At 36.0% G+C, this 22,042-nt stretch overlaps 1 protein-coding gene across 3 annotated transcripts in view; it reads left to right on the top strand.

Moving 5' to 3' along the window:
• CFAP43 (cilia and flagella associated protein 43) overlaps positions 1 to 22,042 on the top strand; it is a 42,303-nt gene that overhangs the window by 13,868 nt on the left and 6,393 nt on the right. Inside the window, exons 8-33 of one of the 3 annotated variants that reach the window (XM_088059637.1) lie at positions 835 to 914; positions 1,591 to 1,722; positions 2,478 to 2,594; positions 3,722 to 3,802; positions 4,592 to 4,740; positions 5,771 to 5,874; positions 6,852 to 6,992; positions 7,757 to 7,926; positions 8,666 to 8,818; positions 9,292 to 9,422; positions 10,118 to 10,268; positions 11,186 to 11,254; positions 11,996 to 12,073; positions 12,529 to 12,654; positions 13,091 to 13,195; positions 13,859 to 13,975; positions 14,601 to 14,807; positions 15,751 to 15,957; positions 17,078 to 17,167; positions 17,901 to 17,978; positions 18,443 to 18,568; positions 19,144 to 19,263; positions 19,348 to 19,455; positions 20,613 to 20,699; positions 20,995 to 21,083; positions 21,449 to 21,650. In XM_088059637.1, coding sequence (XP_087915763.1) covers positions 835 to 914; positions 1,591 to 1,722; positions 2,478 to 2,594; positions 3,722 to 3,802; positions 4,592 to 4,740; positions 5,771 to 5,874; positions 6,852 to 6,992; positions 7,757 to 7,926; positions 8,666 to 8,818; positions 9,292 to 9,422; positions 10,118 to 10,268; positions 11,186 to 11,254; positions 11,996 to 12,073; positions 12,529 to 12,654; positions 13,091 to 13,195; positions 13,859 to 13,975; positions 14,601 to 14,807; positions 15,751 to 15,957; positions 17,078 to 17,167; positions 17,901 to 17,978; positions 18,443 to 18,568; positions 19,144 to 19,263; positions 19,348 to 19,455; positions 20,613 to 20,699; positions 20,995 to 21,083; positions 21,449 to 21,650 — 3,218 coding nt within the window. The remainder of the gene's footprint in view (positions 1 to 834; positions 915 to 1,590; positions 1,723 to 2,477; positions 2,595 to 3,721; positions 3,803 to 4,591; positions 4,741 to 5,770; positions 5,875 to 6,851; positions 6,993 to 7,756; positions 7,927 to 8,665; positions 8,819 to 9,291; positions 9,423 to 10,117; positions 10,269 to 11,185; positions 11,255 to 11,995; positions 12,074 to 12,528; positions 12,655 to 13,090; positions 13,196 to 13,858; positions 13,976 to 14,600; positions 14,808 to 15,750; positions 15,958 to 17,077; positions 17,168 to 17,900; positions 17,979 to 18,442; positions 18,569 to 19,143; positions 19,264 to 19,347; positions 19,456 to 20,612; positions 20,700 to 20,994; positions 21,084 to 21,448; positions 21,651 to 22,042) is intronic. The other 2 variants (XM_088059638.1, XM_088059639.1) reach the window with 2 other exon arrangements.

Raw genomic sequence — 22,042 nt, 5'->3', positions numbered from 1 at the left:
GAAAACTCATCTCACACAGGCCTCTGTAAGACACATTGTTGGCAATCTTATGTGTGTTTACATGACAAAAGATTAATAGCTTTTGTGCTAAGTGACAGCCAAATTAAAAGCCTCGGGAGAAACAGTGGCAGTGAAAAAAAATTCTGTTCATTCTAATTTAGATTGGAATGAGTGGTGCTAGAAGATGTTCCCTGCTGCTTAGGTTTAGCATTTCTTTAGAACTGCAATCACTCATAATTTATCTGAGTTAGGATTTAGGGGTTTGTCTCAAACACTTTGGTCTGGGCAGCACAGTACAAAAAAGACTGGATGAAGTTCAGCACATTTCCACAAAAGTTGTTACAGTCTTAGTACATGACATAAAAAGTTGGTGTGAGAAAATGCTGTTTGTTCAGCCTGAGGAAAAGGAAATGAGAGATTTTACTATTGCTTTAGCTATCCAGTGAAAGGTTACAGAGAAGATACAAAGGACACAGTTTGCATTGACAGCAATTCTGTGTATATATTAGGAAATAAATACTTTCACAGTTAAGGTAGTCAGATATTGGGACAAGTTGCCCAGAGAAGATATGGAATTTCCATTTTGGGGAATATTCAAACCTTAGCTGATACGACTCTAGACAATATAATCCAACTTTGAAGTTGGTTCACCGTGAACTCGGCTCTATGCTGAGCAGGAGGTTGGATTAGAGGACTTCTAGAATCCCTTCCAATCTAAATGACTCTATGATCCTTTTAGTCACAAATAAATAGTAAATTATCCCAGATTTAGAATTGCAACATATTTTTGAAATAAATTAAATTTGATATTTTATGTTGGCATTGTGCTTTCAGGTGGCAAACCAGGCAATCTGCAACAAACAGCTTTACTTGCCATGGCATTTTGTAATGAGGGACTGTATGCAGCTGGACATGTAAGGCATCCTTTATGCTTTTAACTTACTCTTAGTGTGTGAAAATCTCCATTCAAATGGAATATATTTGCAGAGTTCACTGCAAAGACAGGAGTTAGGAAAAAGTGAAGGGCTGAAGGACTAGAAAGTTCTTCTCTGGTGTTGACTATATTACTTTGTTAAGGCTTGACACAGGGGAGCAGAGTGTGAAAATATTCCATTTTTGTACTCAAAGAAGCAATAAAAGAGGACAATCCTAGTTTTATCTGACAACAGAAAAGAAGGATGGATGAAAAATAAGAAAGGAGAGGAAATGGACAATAGAATTGCCAAATTATTTTGTGCAAAATCCAATCTGACAATGCCATTGTACATTCCTGCTTAAGTGGGGGACAGATTCTTACACAGTCTCAAAAACAAAAATATGAAATCTAAAGCATTATCTAATGAGAAAGTCTGTTGTTATCAAACATGGACTGTCTGTAAGAATTGTATTAAAGAACACTTTAATGTTCAACAGATTTATTATCTCAGTTTAGGGTCCTTTTGATTTAAACATACTAAAGACAAATGACACCATTGATGATGGGATGCAGTTAAACTACTGCTCTAGTGATTTTCAGAAAATCATGCAGTTCAGTTTGCCAGATAGTATAAGTGACATAGACCTCATGTGTGTTTGTACTTTTCTGCACAGGAAGGCATTTTAATCTTTTATCACATCAAAGATCTGCAGTATGAGATAAAAATCTGTGCTGATATCTCACAGCCCATATCCAGCCTCATATTTTCTCCTGATTACACCAGTCTGCTGCTTGTCACTGACCAGGTACAACATTTGAGATAACAGCACTACATAATGGGATATTTCTGGGATTCTATATGATTATGCTGATACTATTAGTACAAAATGTTTAATGTAATCATGCAACAAATTATATCAGAGCTGAACATAATCCATTCTGTGTTTTTACTGAAAATTGGAAAGACATTTAATGATGCACAGAACAATAATCTACTACAGATGGTGGAATATAAAGTACCTAATGTTGATATTTCCCATCAGAAATCCTTGTGTGTGTACAGTTGAGTACATGTTTAGGGTCTCTCATGTGTCCAAGTCATGGATCTACTGTGAATGAATTCCAGGCTTGATGTGTGCCTGCACAGGGAGAAAAGTATAGCTTGGGTGGATCAGATCTACTGTGACTCTGCAGTAGAATTGCTCTCTATACAGACATGAAGTTTTGTGTTGGTGTAGAATATTTACTCATTTGTGCAGTAACATGAAATTGGGTGTCTTTAAATTCTTTCATTAAAACAATTTTGAGAAACAAAACTTCTTGAAAATATGATTAGTTGGAGCACTCTAAAAGGAACTAATATCATCTTCAGCCAGGTTAAATTAATATAATCCACTAAACTCAGATGAACCCTACTGGGCGCTTTTTACCTCAGATCAGAGTCAAATACAAAAGTTCAGAGTGAAGCTCAGAGAGATGGGGGTTTGTTTTTGAAGTCTTCAGAAGCTTCTAATGAAAAATTTCATAGTCCAGTGATGGATTATTTCTCTTTATTTGTCAGGGGACAGTCTATAGTTACAGACCTGCCCATAGTGGAGAAGCTGTCAAACTCTTGGACACATCCAGCAGTTGTTTTCTGGCAGCTGATTTTCTTACTCCAGGGAACAACTACTGTGTGGTAAGAAATTGTATTATTTGTAATATAGAATAGTGGCTCTTTTCAGGTAACTGGTGTGTTGCTAAGGCACAAAACGAAAAGCCTTGCAGAAGTCAGGATTGTTGTGATATTTGTTACAGTTATGTAACATCTCATTAAGGAAGTAAATGGCATTCATTCAGCTATAGTCTATGAAAAGGTCAGAACTTGCCTTGGAATGCAGGCTGGATAATTTATGTTGTATTGGTTCTGCTGCTGATTTGTGTGACTTAGATAGTTCAGGAAGATAGCTGAGCAAAAGATGGATTCAGTTCAGAGAACTGATGTTGTCCAACAATTGCTACTGATCTTTTCAGCCTTCTGCACAGATTGGAATATCCTGAGAGATACCTCTGTGCTGGGTCCAGGGACAAAGGCCTTACTCATGCACCCATCCATTCTTAGAAATTCCTTGCTTTCCATTGTCTTTTACTCCTGCATGGAGTATATGTATACATATAAATACATGGAGGACTTGTATTTTGGCCACTAGTTCATTTATGGGCCATGAATTCTCCAGGTAGCCAACCTAAAAAACCTGGGGTCATAATCTATTAATTTGGTTGAATCTCTTTGTACTCCATTAGCATGGGAATGCTAAATTTTACCTGTGTATGAGTAGTGTGAATGTTAAGTGATCTCTAGCCTTACCTCTTGTAAACCTTACTACTTGTAATTGTGCAATTACAAAATTACCTGGATAAAGGAAGAACTCAAGTATTATTTTGATCTCCATCATTTTTCATGTGAGAAAACAAGACCTCTCTTCAAGGCCTTTCCTATGCAAATGAAATTATAAGCAGGTTTTTCTATTGCTGGCAGAATGGGGGGAATACTAATATTGATCACGCTAACAAAGTTTGCCCTGAATTGTCTCATTCTGCTTAAAGCTGCAGGAATGAACAAAAATTATTGAAAGTATTCCTTAAGAAGATGTACCTTGCAGCACCTGGATTTAAGGAAAAACTGCATAATCCCAGTTGAAACTAGTACCCCTTCATCTGCTATGCTCAGTGATTAGTTGAATCTATATGCTATAGATCACTAATCACTTCCAGACTATTTGGTTATTTCATCCTCTTTTAACTCTGTTTTTCTCTGTTCAACAGTCTGTAACAATTACAGGTGAAGTACAAGTTTGGTCCTTGGAAGATGGAACTTTCCTCAGCAAGCTAAACCTTGGTATTGAGGTACATATAACCAGGAGATTATATCCTGATAGTTAAAATTTTCTATATTTTTCTATTGATAGTGTAATATTCCACAGACTTTGATTGATCAGTGTTGAGGAAAGCTCAGTAATGTCTTTGAGCACCCCATAGATGAAATTTAAATATTATCTTTCAGAATGTTTCCTTGAGCTAATCCTGTCATGTGTTTATCTTGACTACTAAGCAGAGGAAACATTTCAGCCAAATGTCCTCATGATGCATCTTTAAGCACATCTTTGTAAAAAATATTTAAATTTTTATGGTATTCCTTTTTTATTCTTCTTAATGAGTAACAGAAAAGCTTCAAAAGTATAAAAGCTAAATGCCTTGACTGATAATGAAAAACAGGTTTTAAGAATTGAGTTGATAAAAGTATTTCAAACTGTTAATGCTTTGTCCTGATTTAAGATGCTTTCAAACCCTGAAATCTGACACAATAAAGAAAAAAATCCCCTTCTGTAACAGCTGTAAACACAACAGTGCACTCACTGTTTTATTTAGGTGAAACTTCTTTCACTTAAAATCTGGAGAGTGGGTATAATGGTTGTTTTTTCTCTGGAAAGAACAGAATTAACTTTTGATAGATAAAATTTCAATTATGTCTCTAAATACTTCCTTTGTTAAAAACATGTTTTTTTAAGTAAACCACTTGGGTTTTTCTCTTCAAATTTTAGGGACTTTTAAATAGCAAAGGAAATTGCATACTAACAAATACCATAATATATAAAAATATGTTGAACTATTAAGTATCTCCTGCTTCTCAACTAGGCAACTTCTATGGCTTGCTGTCCCTCCTCCAACAGTGTTGCTGTAGGGACCCAAATAGGTCACATCTGTTTCCTTGATGTTACCAAAGCTGAAGCTCCACGGGTTGTTCACAGAACTTTTCTTTCCAAACTTCCAGTGCTGTCTTTGCAGTAAGTATGTAGTAGAGTAGAGATATTGTCAATTTATTGTTTGAGCAATTATATTAATTGAACAAAAAAAAATTGACATTTTTATTCTACAAATAAAAAAATTAAATATTTTAACAGCGTCTACATTTTTCAGTATATTCTGGATTGCTTGCAAGAGGTAGTAGCAGGATTCATATGAGAGAAATGTAGTAAATCTGTATTTTAAGAAGGCTTAACTGAACACAAAAGATACTGATATATAAGGTAGTTTCTGAAAAATCACCATATGCAGTAATTATGAACAATTCCATGCATCTGACTTTAGAGGTTTATTTCTCACTGAATATATATTTAAGGTTTTGTGAAGTTAAGTTTAAGCTTTTTGGTAATCTCTTTCTATATGGTGGATTTTTGTTAGTGTTGCTAATTATTCATTTACTTGAAGTCCTGGAGATTACCAGTCCTCTTTTAAGTAACTCTAGTGATCTCAAAGGCTTTTTTTGTTTGGTTGGATTTTTTTGTTGGTTGGGTTTTCTCCCACCCCCATTTATTGAAAAATCTGAGTGTTTTACTCTACTTTGCAAAAGATAGAATGGACTTTGAACTGTTAAACTTTAATCTAAATCTGCCTGTTATTTGAGACTCAGATGTATCCCTTTTCACTGCTGCCTAAGACAGAACTTTAAAAATAGATACAGAAAGCAACTTGTTCCAAATTAAATCAATGCAAAGGTGTGTTTTTTCAAAATAATATCAGGATCTGTGTAATAGTTTTATTTCTAAAAACGTGGATGTAGAAGAAATTCTGACTTAACAAAGTTGTTAATGCAGACTGCTGTGGACTATGATCAGCTTGAGATTGATCACCCACTCAATTAGAAACTACACTCATAGCTCTGGGCTTTATGTCTGGCCCTAAATCTGTAAACCCAGAAGCTGAAATTTATGTTTATGCACTCAGTCAAGTCAGCCAGTTATAAGACTGAAATTATTTGACTCTTTTTATGGACTGTATTGAATTGATTTCTACTTGGATTTGCATTTTACCTAGTTATGATCAGAGTGGCCAGTTCCTCATTGCAAGAGCTACAGAAGGACATATCTTTATTCTAGATGCTCATCCATCAAAATTATTCCAAGTTCTGGGATATATAGGTAATACATGTAACAATATTAATTACATTTTCTTTTCTCTATTTTCTGTATTTTAAGTATACTTAAAGTCAGTGAGGCTAAGCCATTCATCTTCATTCTACTGATTTTTTTTGAGGACTAAACATATTCTTCCCACCTGTTTTGTAAGGGCCAGAGTCCCTCTTGGGGTTTTTTGTTTTGGAGGGTCTGGTGGATTGGTTTTGTTTTTTTGCTTTTTTTTTTCCCTTTGTAATTTTAGTTAGCAAATGTACCAATATTACCTTTCTTTCAGAGTATGTATAGGTCACAGGGAAAAAATTTATTAGATGACAAACTGATCACAGCTCTAGCACTAAAGTAATAGTGATGACAAAGAACTAAGTAACTTTGTGAGAATTTGGACTAAAAACTGTAGGTTATGATCATTGTGAAATATCCTGTTACAAATTTCTGCCACAGACATCTTTAAAATGGGGACTGCTGAAATTGTCAGCTTTGCTGGTTGATAGTAAGGAATAAAATATGATTTTAATATGATAATGAATTGTGAATTTATCTTTCCAAAGATCATATTCTTACAGATAATATCTGTGTGTATCAATATTCACCATAATTATAAGTATAAAGGATGATATTTTATCATTCTAATTGTTTTCACAAACAGCATTATATCTCCTTAAATAACTTCTGTAATTTGCCTGATCATATTCTCATTGTCTGGGGGGTTTGTGCTTTATGTGGCAGTTATCAGCAAATAGGCTCAAAGTTGCTACAATTCAAGCTGGATGGAAATTCAGATTTGATTATTTAATATAATAATAATGTGCTGGTGCTTAGGGATTCCTAGCACCCAGTGCCTCAAGTGGAGTTGAGTGCATGCAGGACTCCTGAGCTGTGCTCAGAACAGGGATCTTGTTTTGTGCCACAGGATATCTTAGTAAAAACAAAGTTACCATGCTGCAGTAACGGTTTCCATTGATGTTCCTTACCTGCTTCAGTAGTGGCAGATGAAGTGCTCCATCTTTCTGTGCTTTCTGACTTAAAGAATGACTTAGTTGAAGTGGTGGTACTTCTTAATGTAGCAGAGGTCCAACAAGCAAGACTGGAAATTTTTCATCTGTCTTCAGCAATCATAACAGGTAAAAATTGAAATATATACTAATATTTTCTAAGGCAATAAGCCTAATGTTGGATTTGCAAGTTATTTACATTTAATTTTTAGGAGGCCTTGCATTTTACAAACTTTTCTAAAACCAGTTTTATAGTTTTCAACAAAGTGAATATTTTCTTTAAATATTCATTAATGTTGGACTTATTTTTGTGCCTATTTTTAGGTACATAAAATGGAGCTTTATTTTCAAAGCTGATGAAGAGCTACAGTTATTGTCTTCATTTCAATTTTATATCAGGTGCCTTGCCAGTCTTAATTTCAGGTGTCCCTTTAAAGCTCGAATTAGGGAACTAAAAAGAATAACATGCCCTTTTGAAGATGTGAACTGCAGTGTTTTAACCAATACCACCCAGCCTGTGTGTTCCTCATGACAGAGATTCCTAAAACAAGTTCTAGATGGAGGCAATGGTGACATGAACCTGCAAACTAATTGGCACTGCTGACATAATACTCAAGAAGCAGAGTAAATTAGTATGTGCAAATGGTCACATCAATGTGGTTAAGCTGTTTCTAGTACTTCTTTAGAGCCAGTAGAGCTAAAGCTCTGTTTCACGGCAATGTGCTGCATCAGCACAACTCACTGAGTTGGTGTTAAATCTGTCTTAATTTCCCTGAAAACTGACATTGTGCTCACTCCTTGCTGAGGATCATTTTCATAATTACATGATAGACAAAGCACCTGTATTAGTGGTAGTCATGCCTCTTCCTCCCTTTTTTTTGTCAATCTTTTAGATAATGATAAGTATGTGAATGAACAAGGAATGTTTAATGCTAGTGACCTGAAAAAAGAGCAATATGATCTGGATTGCCCTTTGAGCTCAGCAGTCAGACTGAAGGATAACATTGTATATGGCTACTGCACCTCTGCACCTTTCATCTATAAATACCACCTCTCTGAAGAGGTAATTCTCTGAAGTTGCATTATTTTGGGTTGTGGTTAAATACCAGCAAAAAAAAGCTGCAGATGAAATTAATATAGAGGAGTATTATCTTAAAGAAATCCTCTCTCCACTAAAAATACCTACTCCATACATACTCATCAACTTTCAGTATCCTAGCACTTGCTCAGAAACCTGGCAAAAATAATGTCCGTGTTCTATTATGTTGGTTCTTAAAATCCACACAGCTTGCAGGCACTTTACAAGTGGATTCTGTGCTGGAGCTGTGGGTTTGTGCAGTCTGCTGAGTAACTTGGACATGCAGCTCCTGAAGGGACTGAGCCAACGTCAGCCCAGGACTCTCAGATGCAAACCTAGCCCAGCCTCACAATGAAGCAGTGGGGGCTTCAGGAAGCCACTGTCACTGCCTGCTGAGGAACTGCAGCTCTCTGCAGCTCATAGGTCTCCCACAGTTTAAGAGTCAAGGCAGGTAAAAAGGTGAATTCTAAAGGTCACGATTCCTCTGTAACATGTCTCATCCTTTCTGAGGTTCCAAGAAATTGCAGGCTCAAACTGAACCCAGACCTTTTTGCAGAGATGAGAAGCAAATCAGCAGCACAGCAATGGCACTACTTCCTCAGCTCAGTAATCCAACAACAGTTTAAACTGCAATGCATGTGGTAACCCACAAACCCCTCATTAATTTTCTCAAAATGGCATAGATATCATCTGAACTGCTCCTAACCTTTTGCTTGTTTGGCAGAATAAGTTGGAAGATCCATCAGTATTTTCATCAGAAAAAAAAATTCCTAGCAAACAGTTTGGATCAGGTTTGCTCTGTTTATCACCCAGCAGCCAGTGGCTGGCAGCAGCAGCCAAGGATGGTGTTTTGTTTATCTACAATACTTCTACTCTGGTAGGTGGGCATCTGGGCAAAGGCTTTGTTTGATTTACATGAGAAGAAAGTGTGAAAATTACTTTCTTTAACTGTAAATTCCTCTCTTGTATATAAGGTGTTCGAGAAAAAAATATGTTGAAAACTGGCATACAATTATACAAGACAATTGTTTTTATCATGAGTGTGTATACAATAATACAAACCACTTCCTTCCTTCTTCAGTAAATCTTAGTGTACTACATTTTGCTAGTGTTCTTACCTCCTGCAAAATCAATATGCTACAAACTTGTCTCATGTGTAGTCAAAACTTTTAAATTTAAAACCCCTAGTATTTTATGTACTTTGTGTTGCCATTTTGGATTGACTTTTATCTAAAAATAATAAAGAAAACCACATTAAAATGTTTTTACAATTTAAATAATAAAAATAATTTAAAGACATATTCCATTATAAAAATGTATTTGCTGATACTGCTTCTATGACTTCTCTAGGATATACTTGCTCAAAAGCATTGTCAGTCATATCAAGGAGGGGGAATCAGATCCATGGTATTCTCCCTGGATGGCAAGTTCATCCTAGTTAACGGTGAAAATGATTGTGCCCTGGTGTGTCTGAAGTGGAAGTATGTATAAAGTGGCAGACTAATACTGATTGTGTCATTTCTTGTATCCTGATAGATTCATTTTTGCATCTACTTGTGATTCCAGACTTCCTTTTTCAGTCTTAAAGTAAGAAGAAGAATTGGATAGAAATAAAATAATTCCTCTCATCTTTAGAGGCAGTATGGCCTCTCTAGCTCAGGAAAAGTCTTACGCTTTGGGTCTGATTGCAGCACAAGATATAGGAATATCTTTGGAGAAGTATCACCTGATACTTCTTATCATTTTCAAATCAGCTCTGGAAAGGGCTTTCTGGGGATGTAAGGGATGTAATCTCCTGCAATACTATTTTAATTCAGCAGTCAGGAGACATCCCAGCTTTAATGGGAATTCTACTGTGGCTATAGAGAGCTCTTAGCAGACATTAGGAGTAGGAGACACGTGAAAGTACAGCTTTTCTGTGGGAAAATAGATGTTCAGTTAGATGCATAGATTAAAGATGACTCTGTCAGAGCAATATTTCTTAAAGGGTAATGCACCTTTCAGAATTTTTACTTCTGTGGAGAGTTCACTTAATTATGCAGTTCTAGAGCTCAAACAATTCAAAAAATACTGACTATGCATTTTTAAACAACTTAATAATTGTGTTATAAAGAATATTTAATACTTTGTCTTTATAATGCACAAAAAATACATCAATTTGCTTTCTGTTTACCAGGGAGATAAAGGAAACTGAAGTTGAGGAAGCTGCTCTTTACTGGCAATCTCTGCTTAATATACTGAAGAAGTCTACTTCAAATGAAAATTCTGTTTTAAAATCTATGGCAGAATGGAAGTTTGACCCAGAATCCACATCAAAATTGCTTCCAGTAAATAAATTTTATGGTGCTTTCTTTATTTTTATGGGGGAGAAAAAAGTTTGATTATTATCCTAAAATTGTACATGATAAAAATTGCCCTTAATACACTGATCCTTTTGTTAAAGTGAAAGAATACCCCTGAGGATAGGCTGAATATGCTTAAATAGTATTTTGTAGAAGAGTATGATCAAAGAAATAGGATATTTATAAGAAGATGACATTCACATCTTCAGTTTCACTTGGTTTCCTCAGCCACAGAAAACTCTGTGAAAGTCAGTTTCTCCTCATGTGAAGTTACATGTCCTTCCCAGTGTGATGCTACTGCTATACATTGTGTGTTACTAATTGTATGTTTTTCTATTGAAATCAATCAAAATAGAGATTACATAGATTAGTCTAGTCAATCATTTGAGTCAGAAGGCTTTGCATAATAGCAAGGGTTTGCAGGATTAGAGCTGGGGACTGGTTAGGCAACAAAAATATAACACTCTAATTTGGTGGTGGTGGTGTTTCTAATGGGAGTCCACTTTTTCTTTCATTTCCATCTTTCTTTCACTCGCTCTCTGTTGCTGTTGGATACGAAACGAGTCACACGGACACAGCTCGAGGTGTGGTGAAGGAAGGAGAGAACTTTATTTTTTCTCTCAGAATTTATAGGTTTCTGATCACGGCCAGGGATTGGATGGTCAGGATAACACCTTCCCGACCACACTGGCCATGAGAGATGTCCATCAAAAGACATGTATCAGAAAGAATGTATACATATCTATATTTGCAGTTACTGTCCTGGGAAAGTCTTTAGAAACTATGTCAACAAGACTGAAAAACTGAGTTTTCAGGGCGACAGCTCTCTAAGTACCTGAGCTAGATGTTTATAGCCTTAATATAAACATCAGAAGGCACCACTGAAATCTTTTTATGCACAGGTGACAGAAGAAGATGGAAACATCACAAATACTGATGACACGACATGGATAGGCCAGAAAATACAGAAGGTACTTTCACAGAACAAGTCTTAATCAAAGCTAGAGTTGTCAGGGGTCATTACTTGGGGTACCAAAGTATTTGCTGTAAAGGGATCTAGTTTTGAAAGCTTTTCTCACATTTGGACCTCTCTATTGATTGCAATCTAGACTTTTAGGAATTCTAGACCAAGGTTATAAGTACATCAGAGAAGGTGCCTAGCACAATAGGAGCTCTGAAAACCAAAACACCACTTCTACACAAGGAGTAAGCAAAAGAAAACAAAGGAAAAAAAATGCCTTTCAAATTCTCTTATTTTAGAAACTTAAAAGATTTTTTTATACTAAATGTCAAAAAGTTGCACAAAAGATTATTACCAGAAACCAAGCAGGTTACTCAATGAAAAATGAAAATAATGAAAATTTTCAACAATGAAAAATCTAAGGATTGAAAAAATCTGGGAGTAGGCTGTATGCAGTTCAATGTGTCTATAAGCAATGCACTTGCAATTATGTCTTTCTTTAGTATTTTCTTTTTTTCCAGCGCTATTGCTGTACAACCAGTTTACAGTGTGACCTGGCTATAAAATCTGTTTTCTGTTGTGCAATTCTGAGGATCATTCTATTGAATTAGGGCTGTGTCAGTTTCAGTTATTAACCCCTCTGGCATTTTATTTTCTGTACAGATAATAGTCCTTTTGATTGCTTCAGTATTTTTTTTTCTCATGCCTTTTTTTTTTTTTGCCTTTCAACAATGCATTTATTGTGTGTCAGGTTATGAGAGAAGACACTCGGAGGTTTGCTAACCAGAAGGAAGAGCTGCAAATGGGAATGAAAAAGCTGCGTGAAACTGTGAGTTTCTTGCAAGGGTAATGGCTCAGCTTCCCCATTTTGTTTACAAGAACACTTATTTTATGGCTGTGAGCTCTAGTGCTCAGTTACATTTTTGTCATAAACTCTGAGCAGACAGGTATTAAAGAGATGTGTTTCTTCAGGGACCAGTGCTGAAACTGCCAGGAGCTACTGTCTGCTTCTCAGTTTCCTTTGCTCCAGATGGATATTTTGTACCACCTTCATACCTGAACTATATGTTCCCTCAGCAGGCTAATTTCTGCCTGTGTAACAACCTTCCATTATAGAAAAGACTGTCCTCTCCTTTTTCTTCTGCTTCTTCCTATAAGGCAGTTAAAAGTGCAGGTAATTAAAATTATTTTCTTTGATACCAAGTTCTATGGTTTTAAAAATAGCATTTCCTCTATTCACATTCAAATTACTTTTTATTCCTTATATTTAAAAAAAAAAAACAGATTCAGAAAATGATGCATGAAAATGAGCAGGTACCAGACATTGAGAAACTTGAGTACTGGGAATTCAACCTGGATTTAGAAGAACAGGAACGAGTGCAAGCAGAGGCTGAAGAAGACGTGGCCAGGGTATGGCAGAATGGGGGAACATTTTAAAACTATCAGTGGAAAGGAGAAAAATAAGTAAATAACCAAGGATTATCTCAAATTTGCTGTCCAATTCTGAGAAGCAGAAAAACAGAAAAGTATTTAAAGTCACTTTTTGAAGCAGGTGAAACTGCTGATGCAGACAAGGCAAATTGGAGTATGATTTATGCCAGACACTATAAATCTCACACTGTGGCCTTGGGCATGTTGCTTAAGTCCTAGGATGCTTTTCTTCACATGGAAAATGATGCCTTCAGTACTATGCAGATAGTTTTTGAAGAAGATAGCAGTGGTAGTCTAAGATGAGGAAATACTGGATAATTCATTTCATTTGTTAGTCTTTTTTCAGTAACTCAATGGAAATTGTCCATATATTGTTACTTTGCACCACATCCTGTTCTTTTCTGTGTCTTGAAAGGCAAGAAGGGAGATTGAGATGGAGAATTTATTCCACTGCTATTTGCAGGATTTAATCAAATATGAGTGCTGGGATGTCATGTGTGTAAAAGCACGTGCAGTTAAGGTAACCTCTGCTTTCTAAGACATTTTCTGCAGTAGTTTATTTATTCCTTAAGGTACAGAGACAAAATAACACATTTCTGATTTGCTTATGGTGTGGGAAAAACTGCTTCCCAAGGTTCAGGGAAATCTTTTATTCTGTTAATTTTGTCTGAGCCTGGTGAATTTTACTTTCTAAGGTGGAAAATAGTGCTGATAAGCAGATAGGCAACTCTTTAATTCCTTGATCTCAGACAATGTATTTACACACTGTTGCTAAAAGGAGAAGTAAATACTATTTTTCTTTGTCAATACATATGACTTCTGCTACAGAGAACATAAAGGCAAAATTTAACCCTGATTTTGCCTACTTTAAATGGAGGTAGATGAGTCAAATTGATGATACTGGATTATCCCAAGGGTAGTGAAAGACCAAGTCATTTTACAAAAAAAACCCAGAACAAACTTGTTCTGGTTTAATTCTGTGGACAAGGATGGATAAAGAGACCACACCTGTAGATTATTTTTTAAAACTGTATTAAATACATTGTCTGTACTAATTGATCCTCCATTTTATTCCTGATTTTAAGCAGTCTGTAACTGTTTAGCATTCAGGTATTGAACAAATGAACTGATAGAAGCATTCTGAAAAACTTCTTACTTTGGTTTTTTTTATTAATTTGAGCAGTGCTTCCATGTGGATTGTCAAGTGAGTAATTATCCGCTGAAGGAACGTAGTAAAGAAGAGCTGGAAACTTTGAAGAAAGTTCTCCAGTTAAAGAAGACTGGGACAGCTGATCTTAAGGTACAGATCATGATCTTCTGTGCTGGCATCTTATCACTTCTTTATCTAGTTACATTCCTAAGGCCTATTTTCTTGCTGTAGAAGTTGGCCAAAAAAAATTTAAAAACATAAATAAAAGTAAAACGTTGTTAAAAAAAGTACTAATCTTAGATAATCACAGAATAACTGAGGTTAGACGAGCCCTTTGGAAGTTACCTAATCCTGCATTCCTGGAGCATTTACTCAGGGCTATGTCCAGTGAGCTTTGAATATCTCCATGGTGAATGAATCCATAAACTCTCTGGGCTACCTTTTCTCATTTTTGATAACCTTCACAGGAAAAAGGACCCCCCAAGCCTTCTCCTTCCCCAGGGTAAACAATTCCAGTTCTTTCAGTCTGTCCTCACATATAAAATGTTTAAAATCTTTCCTGGTATTAGTGGCCTATCACTGAATTTAATTCAGTATTCCCAGTGTTGTACTGGGGAACCTACAAATGGACCCAATATTCCACATATAATCATTTCAACTGATATTATTTTGATCACTGAGCTTAATTGAAGAATATAAACTCTAGAAATTTTTTCTTTGTGTGCCACTGGATCGTGTACAAACTTAACACAGTTGCTATGTTTCTGATATGCAGGCTCAGGAGACAAATCTTGAGGTTGACTCTGAGACTGCTCTATCTGAGGAAGAAGGAGAGAAGGCAGCAGAAGTGGATGATGATGGTGCACCTCACTGCCTAAGTGGAAGCCTGAGCTCTCAGTATGGTGGGGACACATCTGTCCTATACCATCAATGTGACTTACATACCAAGGAGCAGAAACTCAATCAGATAATATTATTGAAGGTGATATCTTCTGAAATCTCTCTTACTGCAGTGACACTCTTGAATCTGTTGGTTTTTACAGTAGTCACAGCCACTGTGACTAGATTTTGGACATACTGACACTAAACAATGGAGAGTTGCACCAGTCTCTGAGTAACTGAGACAAAAACTGATAAATACACATAGTGCTGTGGATTTGCCAGCTTGGGTTTGGAAGAACAAGATTTCATGAAGTTGGTTATCCAATTTCAGGGTATCTGTATCCTTTTCATGGTGCATTTTAGTAAATTGACATAGTAAGAGAGATGTATGCTTTGGCCTCTCTAAAGTTCTACTTTTCTTTGTTGAGATCAATTCTTTATGCTAAAAGATTTTATCCTCTAAGAATACATGCTTTTTAAGAGGATTATAAGGTCTGATGTTCTTAAAAAGTCAGTTTCCAATGTTTATTTGTTCAATAGGCACATTTTACTTACATATGACAGAGAATCACATGGAAGCTTATTGAAACTACAGGTTGCATCAGGAAAGTATATAATTTGCTCTGCCTCCCTGCACCTGTGATTTACAGTCTCTAGATTTACAGCTTACATATTTTTATTTTGAAGCTCCTTCTTTCAGCTGAAGAGGGACAAAAAAAAGCAAATAAAGGACAGCCTAAATTTTTTTCTAGCTTTGGCAGCAGCATGTTTCTTTCAGACCCTTTCTTAAATACCAAATGTGTAGAAGAAAATTAATAAAAATTTCTAGGGAAAAAAAAGGAAAAAAGAGGTCATCTGCCTAAGTCCATTTAACAAAGCTTGAACTCTATGCTTAGGATTTTCACAAAAAGGGTTTACCAGTTTATCTCCTTGTCAGACACACAAATACACACATTTATGATGCTGATGGCTTGAGGAGTAGTGTATAAACATAGGTGGATGTGACCTGAACAGTACTGCTGTTTCCTTTTTCGGTATTCCAGGACATCATTTACAAAGTGAAAACTGCTTTTAATGAGGAATTTGACGTAGTTGTACAAAAAAAGGAGCAGGAGATAGCACGAGTGAAAGAAAGAAACCTGAAGATCCAAGAAATCTTGGAACAGCTTGAACTTCAAGAGGAAGTGTGGGAGCCAGTCCTTACAGATGATGAGATGCCAGAGCGAGCGCTCACTGTTCAGGATTCAGAGGTGTCTGAAAAGTGCATCTTTGTATTTCACCCATTCAAACCCAGCTCTCTAATTCTTCTCATTTCCAAACATTGTGTTCAAGCAGATGTGTCTGTATACTTAAAATCATCTTTTTGGTTAATTTTCTTCCCTTTCCTTTTTAAGGAGAAAAGCCTTAATAAGTCAATCTGAAGTGAAAAAATGTATACCAACTCAATTTATTGCTGTTAAAAGTTTCCAAAAGGCCCATAAATTAGATAGAAATTCTTTGTTCCTGACATTCAAATCAGGCTTTCAGGAATTGCTTCCATAGTTAAGGGTTTCTGTTTTCTCTGAGTGCCATTTTGAAACAAAGTAGTTTTAAACTAAAACTCTAAGTATTAAAGCATACTTAGTAATGTACTTATAAATTCAATTACTTATATACAAAGAAACACCATAGTTCTTATGCAATATATTCCACTGATCTTATCTGCTCATGTGATCAATCTTTTCCCATTTACCTTTGCTCTCTCACCAGTCCAAGTTATCCCAATGTAAGAAAAGGCATATACAAAACACAACTAATATCAACAAAAGTGATGGTGGTTTATATTTTAGGTTATTTAAATGTAGTTTCCGTAGCTGTTCAAAAGGAGAATTTTCATCTTGAGGAATATTGTCATAGAGCACAGATACAGCAAGCATTGAGAATTTGTGTTACACCGTTGTCATGGTTTAACCCAGACAGCAACTATGCACCACACAGCTGCTCACTCACTGCCTCATCTCACCAGAGTGAGGGAAACAACTGGAAGGGTATAAGTAAGAAAACTCGTGGGTTGAGATTAGAACAGTTTCATAACTGGAATAAAATATAATAATAATGACAACAATGATAGTCATAATGTAATTAATGCAATTAAAACATAATCATAAATATAATTAACAGAAAAATAATAAAAATATAAGTAAATAAAATCCAAGAAAAACAACTGCTCACCACCAACACACCAATCCCCAGGCTGTGGGATGCACTGTACACCAGCTAATTGGAAGAAAATTAACTCCATCCCAGCCAAAACCAGGACCACCATTTTTCCAAAGGGGTTTAGTCCCTGTGATCACATTTGGAGATACGAACTTCATTTTCTGCCTTCAGATTAAAGCTGAGAAATACATGACTCAAGAGGAGAAGGAGCAAGCAGAATTGTTGGCTAGGCTTGAAATGGAAAGACGCCTTGCTGCTACGGTAATTAAAGATGTATCCCTTTTACAGGCCATTGTCTCTGTTTAGGCTTACTTAATTAATGCAGCACTGAAACATTCCAGTAATGCAGTATGGGAGAAAAAATTTAAACTGGTAGGTAATGATGATATGTGTCTTTTCCTTCTTATTATTGTTTACAATCAGAACAACATAGGTCAGCTGGAGGGAGAAAAGAGAGTCTTAGACTTGCAGTTTTTAAACATGTGCTTAGGGGCAATTTAAGATATCATATCAGGTGGCTGGGAACTAGATACATGTCCAAATTCATGCTACTCAATCAAGAACTTTGGGCTTGATTGGTTGTGTTTGTTGATTCAGCAGCCTCTGTTGTCCATTGTTCAGACTAGAAGACTGTAATGCTTTCCTCTGGCTTTAAAATGCATCTGTAAAAAAAAACTAAGATGGTTCTGGCCCCAAAATAGATGCACAATTACTGCTTCCATCATCATAGCTTGTCAGTTGGCCAGAAGTAACCTATGCCTGTGTTCTTTACAAAACTGCCAAAATGGCAGTTTTAGTAAATTATCTGGCATATGAGTATCTATTTACCAGAAAAAACTGAAACTTTTGGCTTGTTTCACACATATCCCCAAAATGCATCAACCTGCTGGTGACATGCTCAATAATCCAGAGGTGAACACTGTTACCATCCCCAAAACTTGCAATTGATACACTTCCTTTTGTACCTTCAAGTATTTTTTGTGGTTCTTCCCAGGACGATGAAAGACTGCGTGCTCTTGATGACATGATGGGTGGAGTGCTGGAAATCAGGAGGGAAGACATTTTGAAAATGGTGAGATGTGTTTCTGCCATGTCCTTTAGGAAACCTGTGGGCCCTTCTGGCAATGTGAAATGCAACCAGCAAATATCTCCAATCTTAGTGACAGAAGAAGGCTGGAGAACTGTAGAATTGCATTATGACCAGATAGAGTCCACAAGAGAGCGTACACAAAAAAAGACCACAATATCCTTACTGCCTGTGTACAAACAGGAAATGTGGTGTATCTTGTACTGATAGTAGTATTTGAATATCAAATTCTAGTGAACTTCTGTAAGCTAGTGAGTCTAGCACAATATATATACACTAAAATTACTGGTGCAAGCAACAGAGCAACAGAATATATATGTTACTTTGACTTAAGGCTTGTACCTTACTAAGAAATACCTTTTGTTAAATTTAGTGCATACTGTAGTTTGTTAGTGTGCTGATATAGACTTAATATTGCTTTTTAAGCATATTTTTTTCAATACTTCCAGGATATTCCTCCACCTTCTTTTATATCCAGACCTGAGGATCTTTGGACTGAAGAAGAAAAGAAAGTATTTGAAGAATATGAGAAAAATGTCAAGGAACTGAATGAAGAAAAAGAAGACTATAGACAGGTAAATTAAAATGAGGAAAAGACGGGTTTGTTCACAGTGCTCATAACCAAAGCTTCCAATCTTTCTCTGAAGCAACTTCTAAAAATGAATACTAATAAATAGGATAAAATAAGAATAAATTATCATCAAAGATCATGTGGCATATTAAATAAATACTATCTTAGACAGAATTAGGCAATCTTCTCTCATAATAATTACTATGGGCAAAAACTATTAAAAGCTGTGATATCCTAAGTAAGTAACTTTCCTTCACAAATGTACCAGTATTTCTAAAATGTGTTTTTCAGATTCAATCTCAGAGTTGCTGATGCCATACACAAATAATACAATTACATTTATTCTTCAAAGTGGTATTGGAACAACTTACATTTGTAGACTGTCAGAACTCTCTTTCCAAACAAGTAATTTCTGTGGCCTTTTGGCTGAATTATACAGTTCCATATTGTGCATTCTCCACCATCTCATATATATGGATATGTATATATATATATATATATCTATATATTGAGAGAGACACCAGACATTATTTGTTCCTCCAGATGTAATATTGCTGCTCTTGTCCTTCCCTTCCCCAGTTTCTGAGAAATGAATGGAACAAACTTGAAGCTTCCATCAAGGAAACAACACAAAATTTTGATGAGATTGTCCGCAAACTCTTTGAAAAGAAAGTGAAATCAGAGATGGTTGTCTACCAGGTATTGCAAAAAGCATTAATTTTTCATCTCTGCCTCTGTGCAGAAGAAATAGTAACTTTTTTTTTTATTACAATCATTTCACAGGAAGAACTCAAGATAGCCAATCTCATTTACACTTTACTGTTGGATGAAGAGTTGGACACCAGAGAAGCTGGACTTCATAAATTCCTTATGAAAAAGAAGAAAGAAAAAGTCGGTTATCATTTGGAAAACTGTTGTTAGGAGTAATGCAATGTTTACAGTACAGTTTCATGTGAAGTTTGCTCTTTTCAAACCAAATTCTTGCCGTAAATGACTTTCTGACAATTTACAGGGTCATTGTTGTTTTTTTTGTACAGGTGACAAACATTACAAATACCTCTGGTTATCTTAATAGGTACTCAGCTAAGTTCACCTGGAGTTCTTTGGTAAAACTTCATCCATTCAGAAGGACATGCTGCTATTTGTTTGCTACATATAATATTCTTTAGTACCTGGTATCAAGCTGAAAGTACAGTAGTAGGTTTAGGTTTTAATGCAAGTCTCTTACTGTGATAGTCTGCAGGTTGGTTCTGGCTTTTGGGACAATATTATCCCATTTGGCTACTTTTTCTTCATGGAGCTGTTCATGACTCCACAGATAATGTACTGCTGCCTCCACATGTCAGATCTCCTCCTCAGCCTGTGCAGACCACTGTGTGTTGGGAGCTGTAGGGAGGGATTCCAATCAGGCATCTAAACCCCACCACTGAATTGGCTGGACTAGTTTTAAAGCCATCTGAGGCTAAGTGTATACCAGCTTACGATTTTCAATTTATTTTTTTTTCTTCATTTTCTAAATGATCCCATTGGGACAACTTTTGGTCCCTGGAAACCATCAAATACAACAAAACTGTCTCCCCAGCAGAATATTAACATTTAACGGCCTCTATAAAACATGATTTTAGTATCCTGACACATAACAGAACTCTGCCATGACAATGGGGAAATGGCATTCTAAAGTTAAGAACTCTCCACTGAACAACATTTGAGATTTTTTGACTGGTCTAACTTGACATGACATGAAAGTAAAAAGAAATCTCTATAGAAAAAAGGTATCAACATGTGTGTTACATTCAATGTTTCAAAAGGCTTGTAAGCATTTCTTTCACAAATCTTTTACATTCTTAAGCAGAGGGTTAGTTTAATTTCACAGCTCTTCATCTTCTAGTACCTACAAGTGACCCCTGAAAAAGGCACTATATGGTTACTTAAAATAGCTCACAAGGTTATCTCTAGAAATAAGGTGTCAGGTTCATCACTGTATGTGAATAAACATTCTCTGCTCCTGCTGGCTGTTTCATTCCCAAAATCTTTTGGTTTTGCTATAGGTCAAGGGTGCAAGGAAAGTCCTGACTACAAAATATGGTGTTGAGGCTTACAAAGGGCCCTATAAAGATGCATTACATGAAGAGAAGGTGAGACTCTGGGAAACACAAGGAGTTTCAGAAGTTAAAAGTTAATGTTGTATCTTCATAATGAGAAGAATGTAATTCTCTGTAAGCAAGAGTTCTGGCCAACTCACTGATCAATGAAATGAGGCACTAAAGGACAGTGTGTGCAAAGAAGAGCCAATGAAACAGTGCAGATTCCTGTGATGTTTGGGAGCACTTGGAAAAGCACTGTATCCTATATTTCTAAGATATGGACAGGTTGATGCTTTTTTTAAAAGTAATATTGTGGTAACAAGAAGGCTTTCTTCCCCAACCCCAGATACTGGAACATGGTTTTATGAAGCAGTTTCCTGATGTACCTTCCAATCTCCTTGAGGAACTTTTTCAACTTTATGAACATCGACCAGAGTAAGATCCCCTCCAATTCCGGTGTTTAAATACTAATATTTCTTGTGAGTCAAGAATGAGAATACTATTTATTCTAATAGTCTAAATTATATTGCCTGCTTTTTATTGGATAGTTAACAATAGCTAATTTCCCATCACACAAACAATTCCTATTTTGAATATACATTTCCTTATTCACAAAATCTATTTTAAATGCAATCTAAACAATCATCAGGTTCCAAGACAATATTCTTATTTTGTATAGTCTTACCCATTTGCTTTTTGCAAGAGATTGAGAGTATGAAACATTCTTAGGTTTTTGTGACCTTCTTCTATGCAAAAGAAAATACAAAGTACATCCTGTCTGTGCTGTTTGTGTGCACTAGGACCCCAAGGACAGAAACTCTCCTTAACACAGCTAACCCCTATGTGACGGGATCACCTGAGGATTACCAAGGTGCACTTTCCCTTTTAATGAAAGCCATGGATGAACTGGATAGTCCTGAGCACAGGCCTAGTGGCTTAGACCAGTCTGTGTGGGAACGTTTTTGTCTAGCTAGACGAAATAAAAGGAAGAGTGAGGAGCTGGTATGTAAAATTCTTTATTTTGCCCATATATTTCTTGATATTTTTGAATCTTAAACTTTAATGGAGTTGTCACATAGGGTCAAGCTAGTGGTGAAATAACAATGCAGGATACATAAACTCCATTGGCTTTTGAAAGTTTGTTCTGGCTACATTCAATCCAGAATGACAGGGAAACCTGTTCTCTAGTTCTAGCTGTAGTTCTTCAGAGGAAAACTTAGCATATTAATATGGATGGATTTGATCAGAATGTGGCCTTGACATGGTTTCATTAAAAAGAAAAGAATATAATTTTCCTTTTCTCTATCCATATGAAAAAAACCTATAAGGTATTTGATTCCCATTATCTGTTGAAGTCATCCTCTCCCATAAGCATTCTACACTTGCACCGATGC

The sequence above is a fragment of the Pseudopodoces humilis genome, chromosome 9, assembly GCF_049639895.1.
Source record: "Pseudopodoces humilis isolate 2021_Gansu_Grassland_sample_001 chromosome 9, ASM4963989v1, whole genome shotgun sequence".
Taxonomy (NCBI): domain Eukaryota; kingdom Metazoa; phylum Chordata; class Aves; order Passeriformes; family Paridae; genus Pseudopodoces; species Pseudopodoces humilis.
Note: the sequence above shows the minus strand (reverse complement) of the source record. Positions and strands in the feature narration are given on the sequence as shown.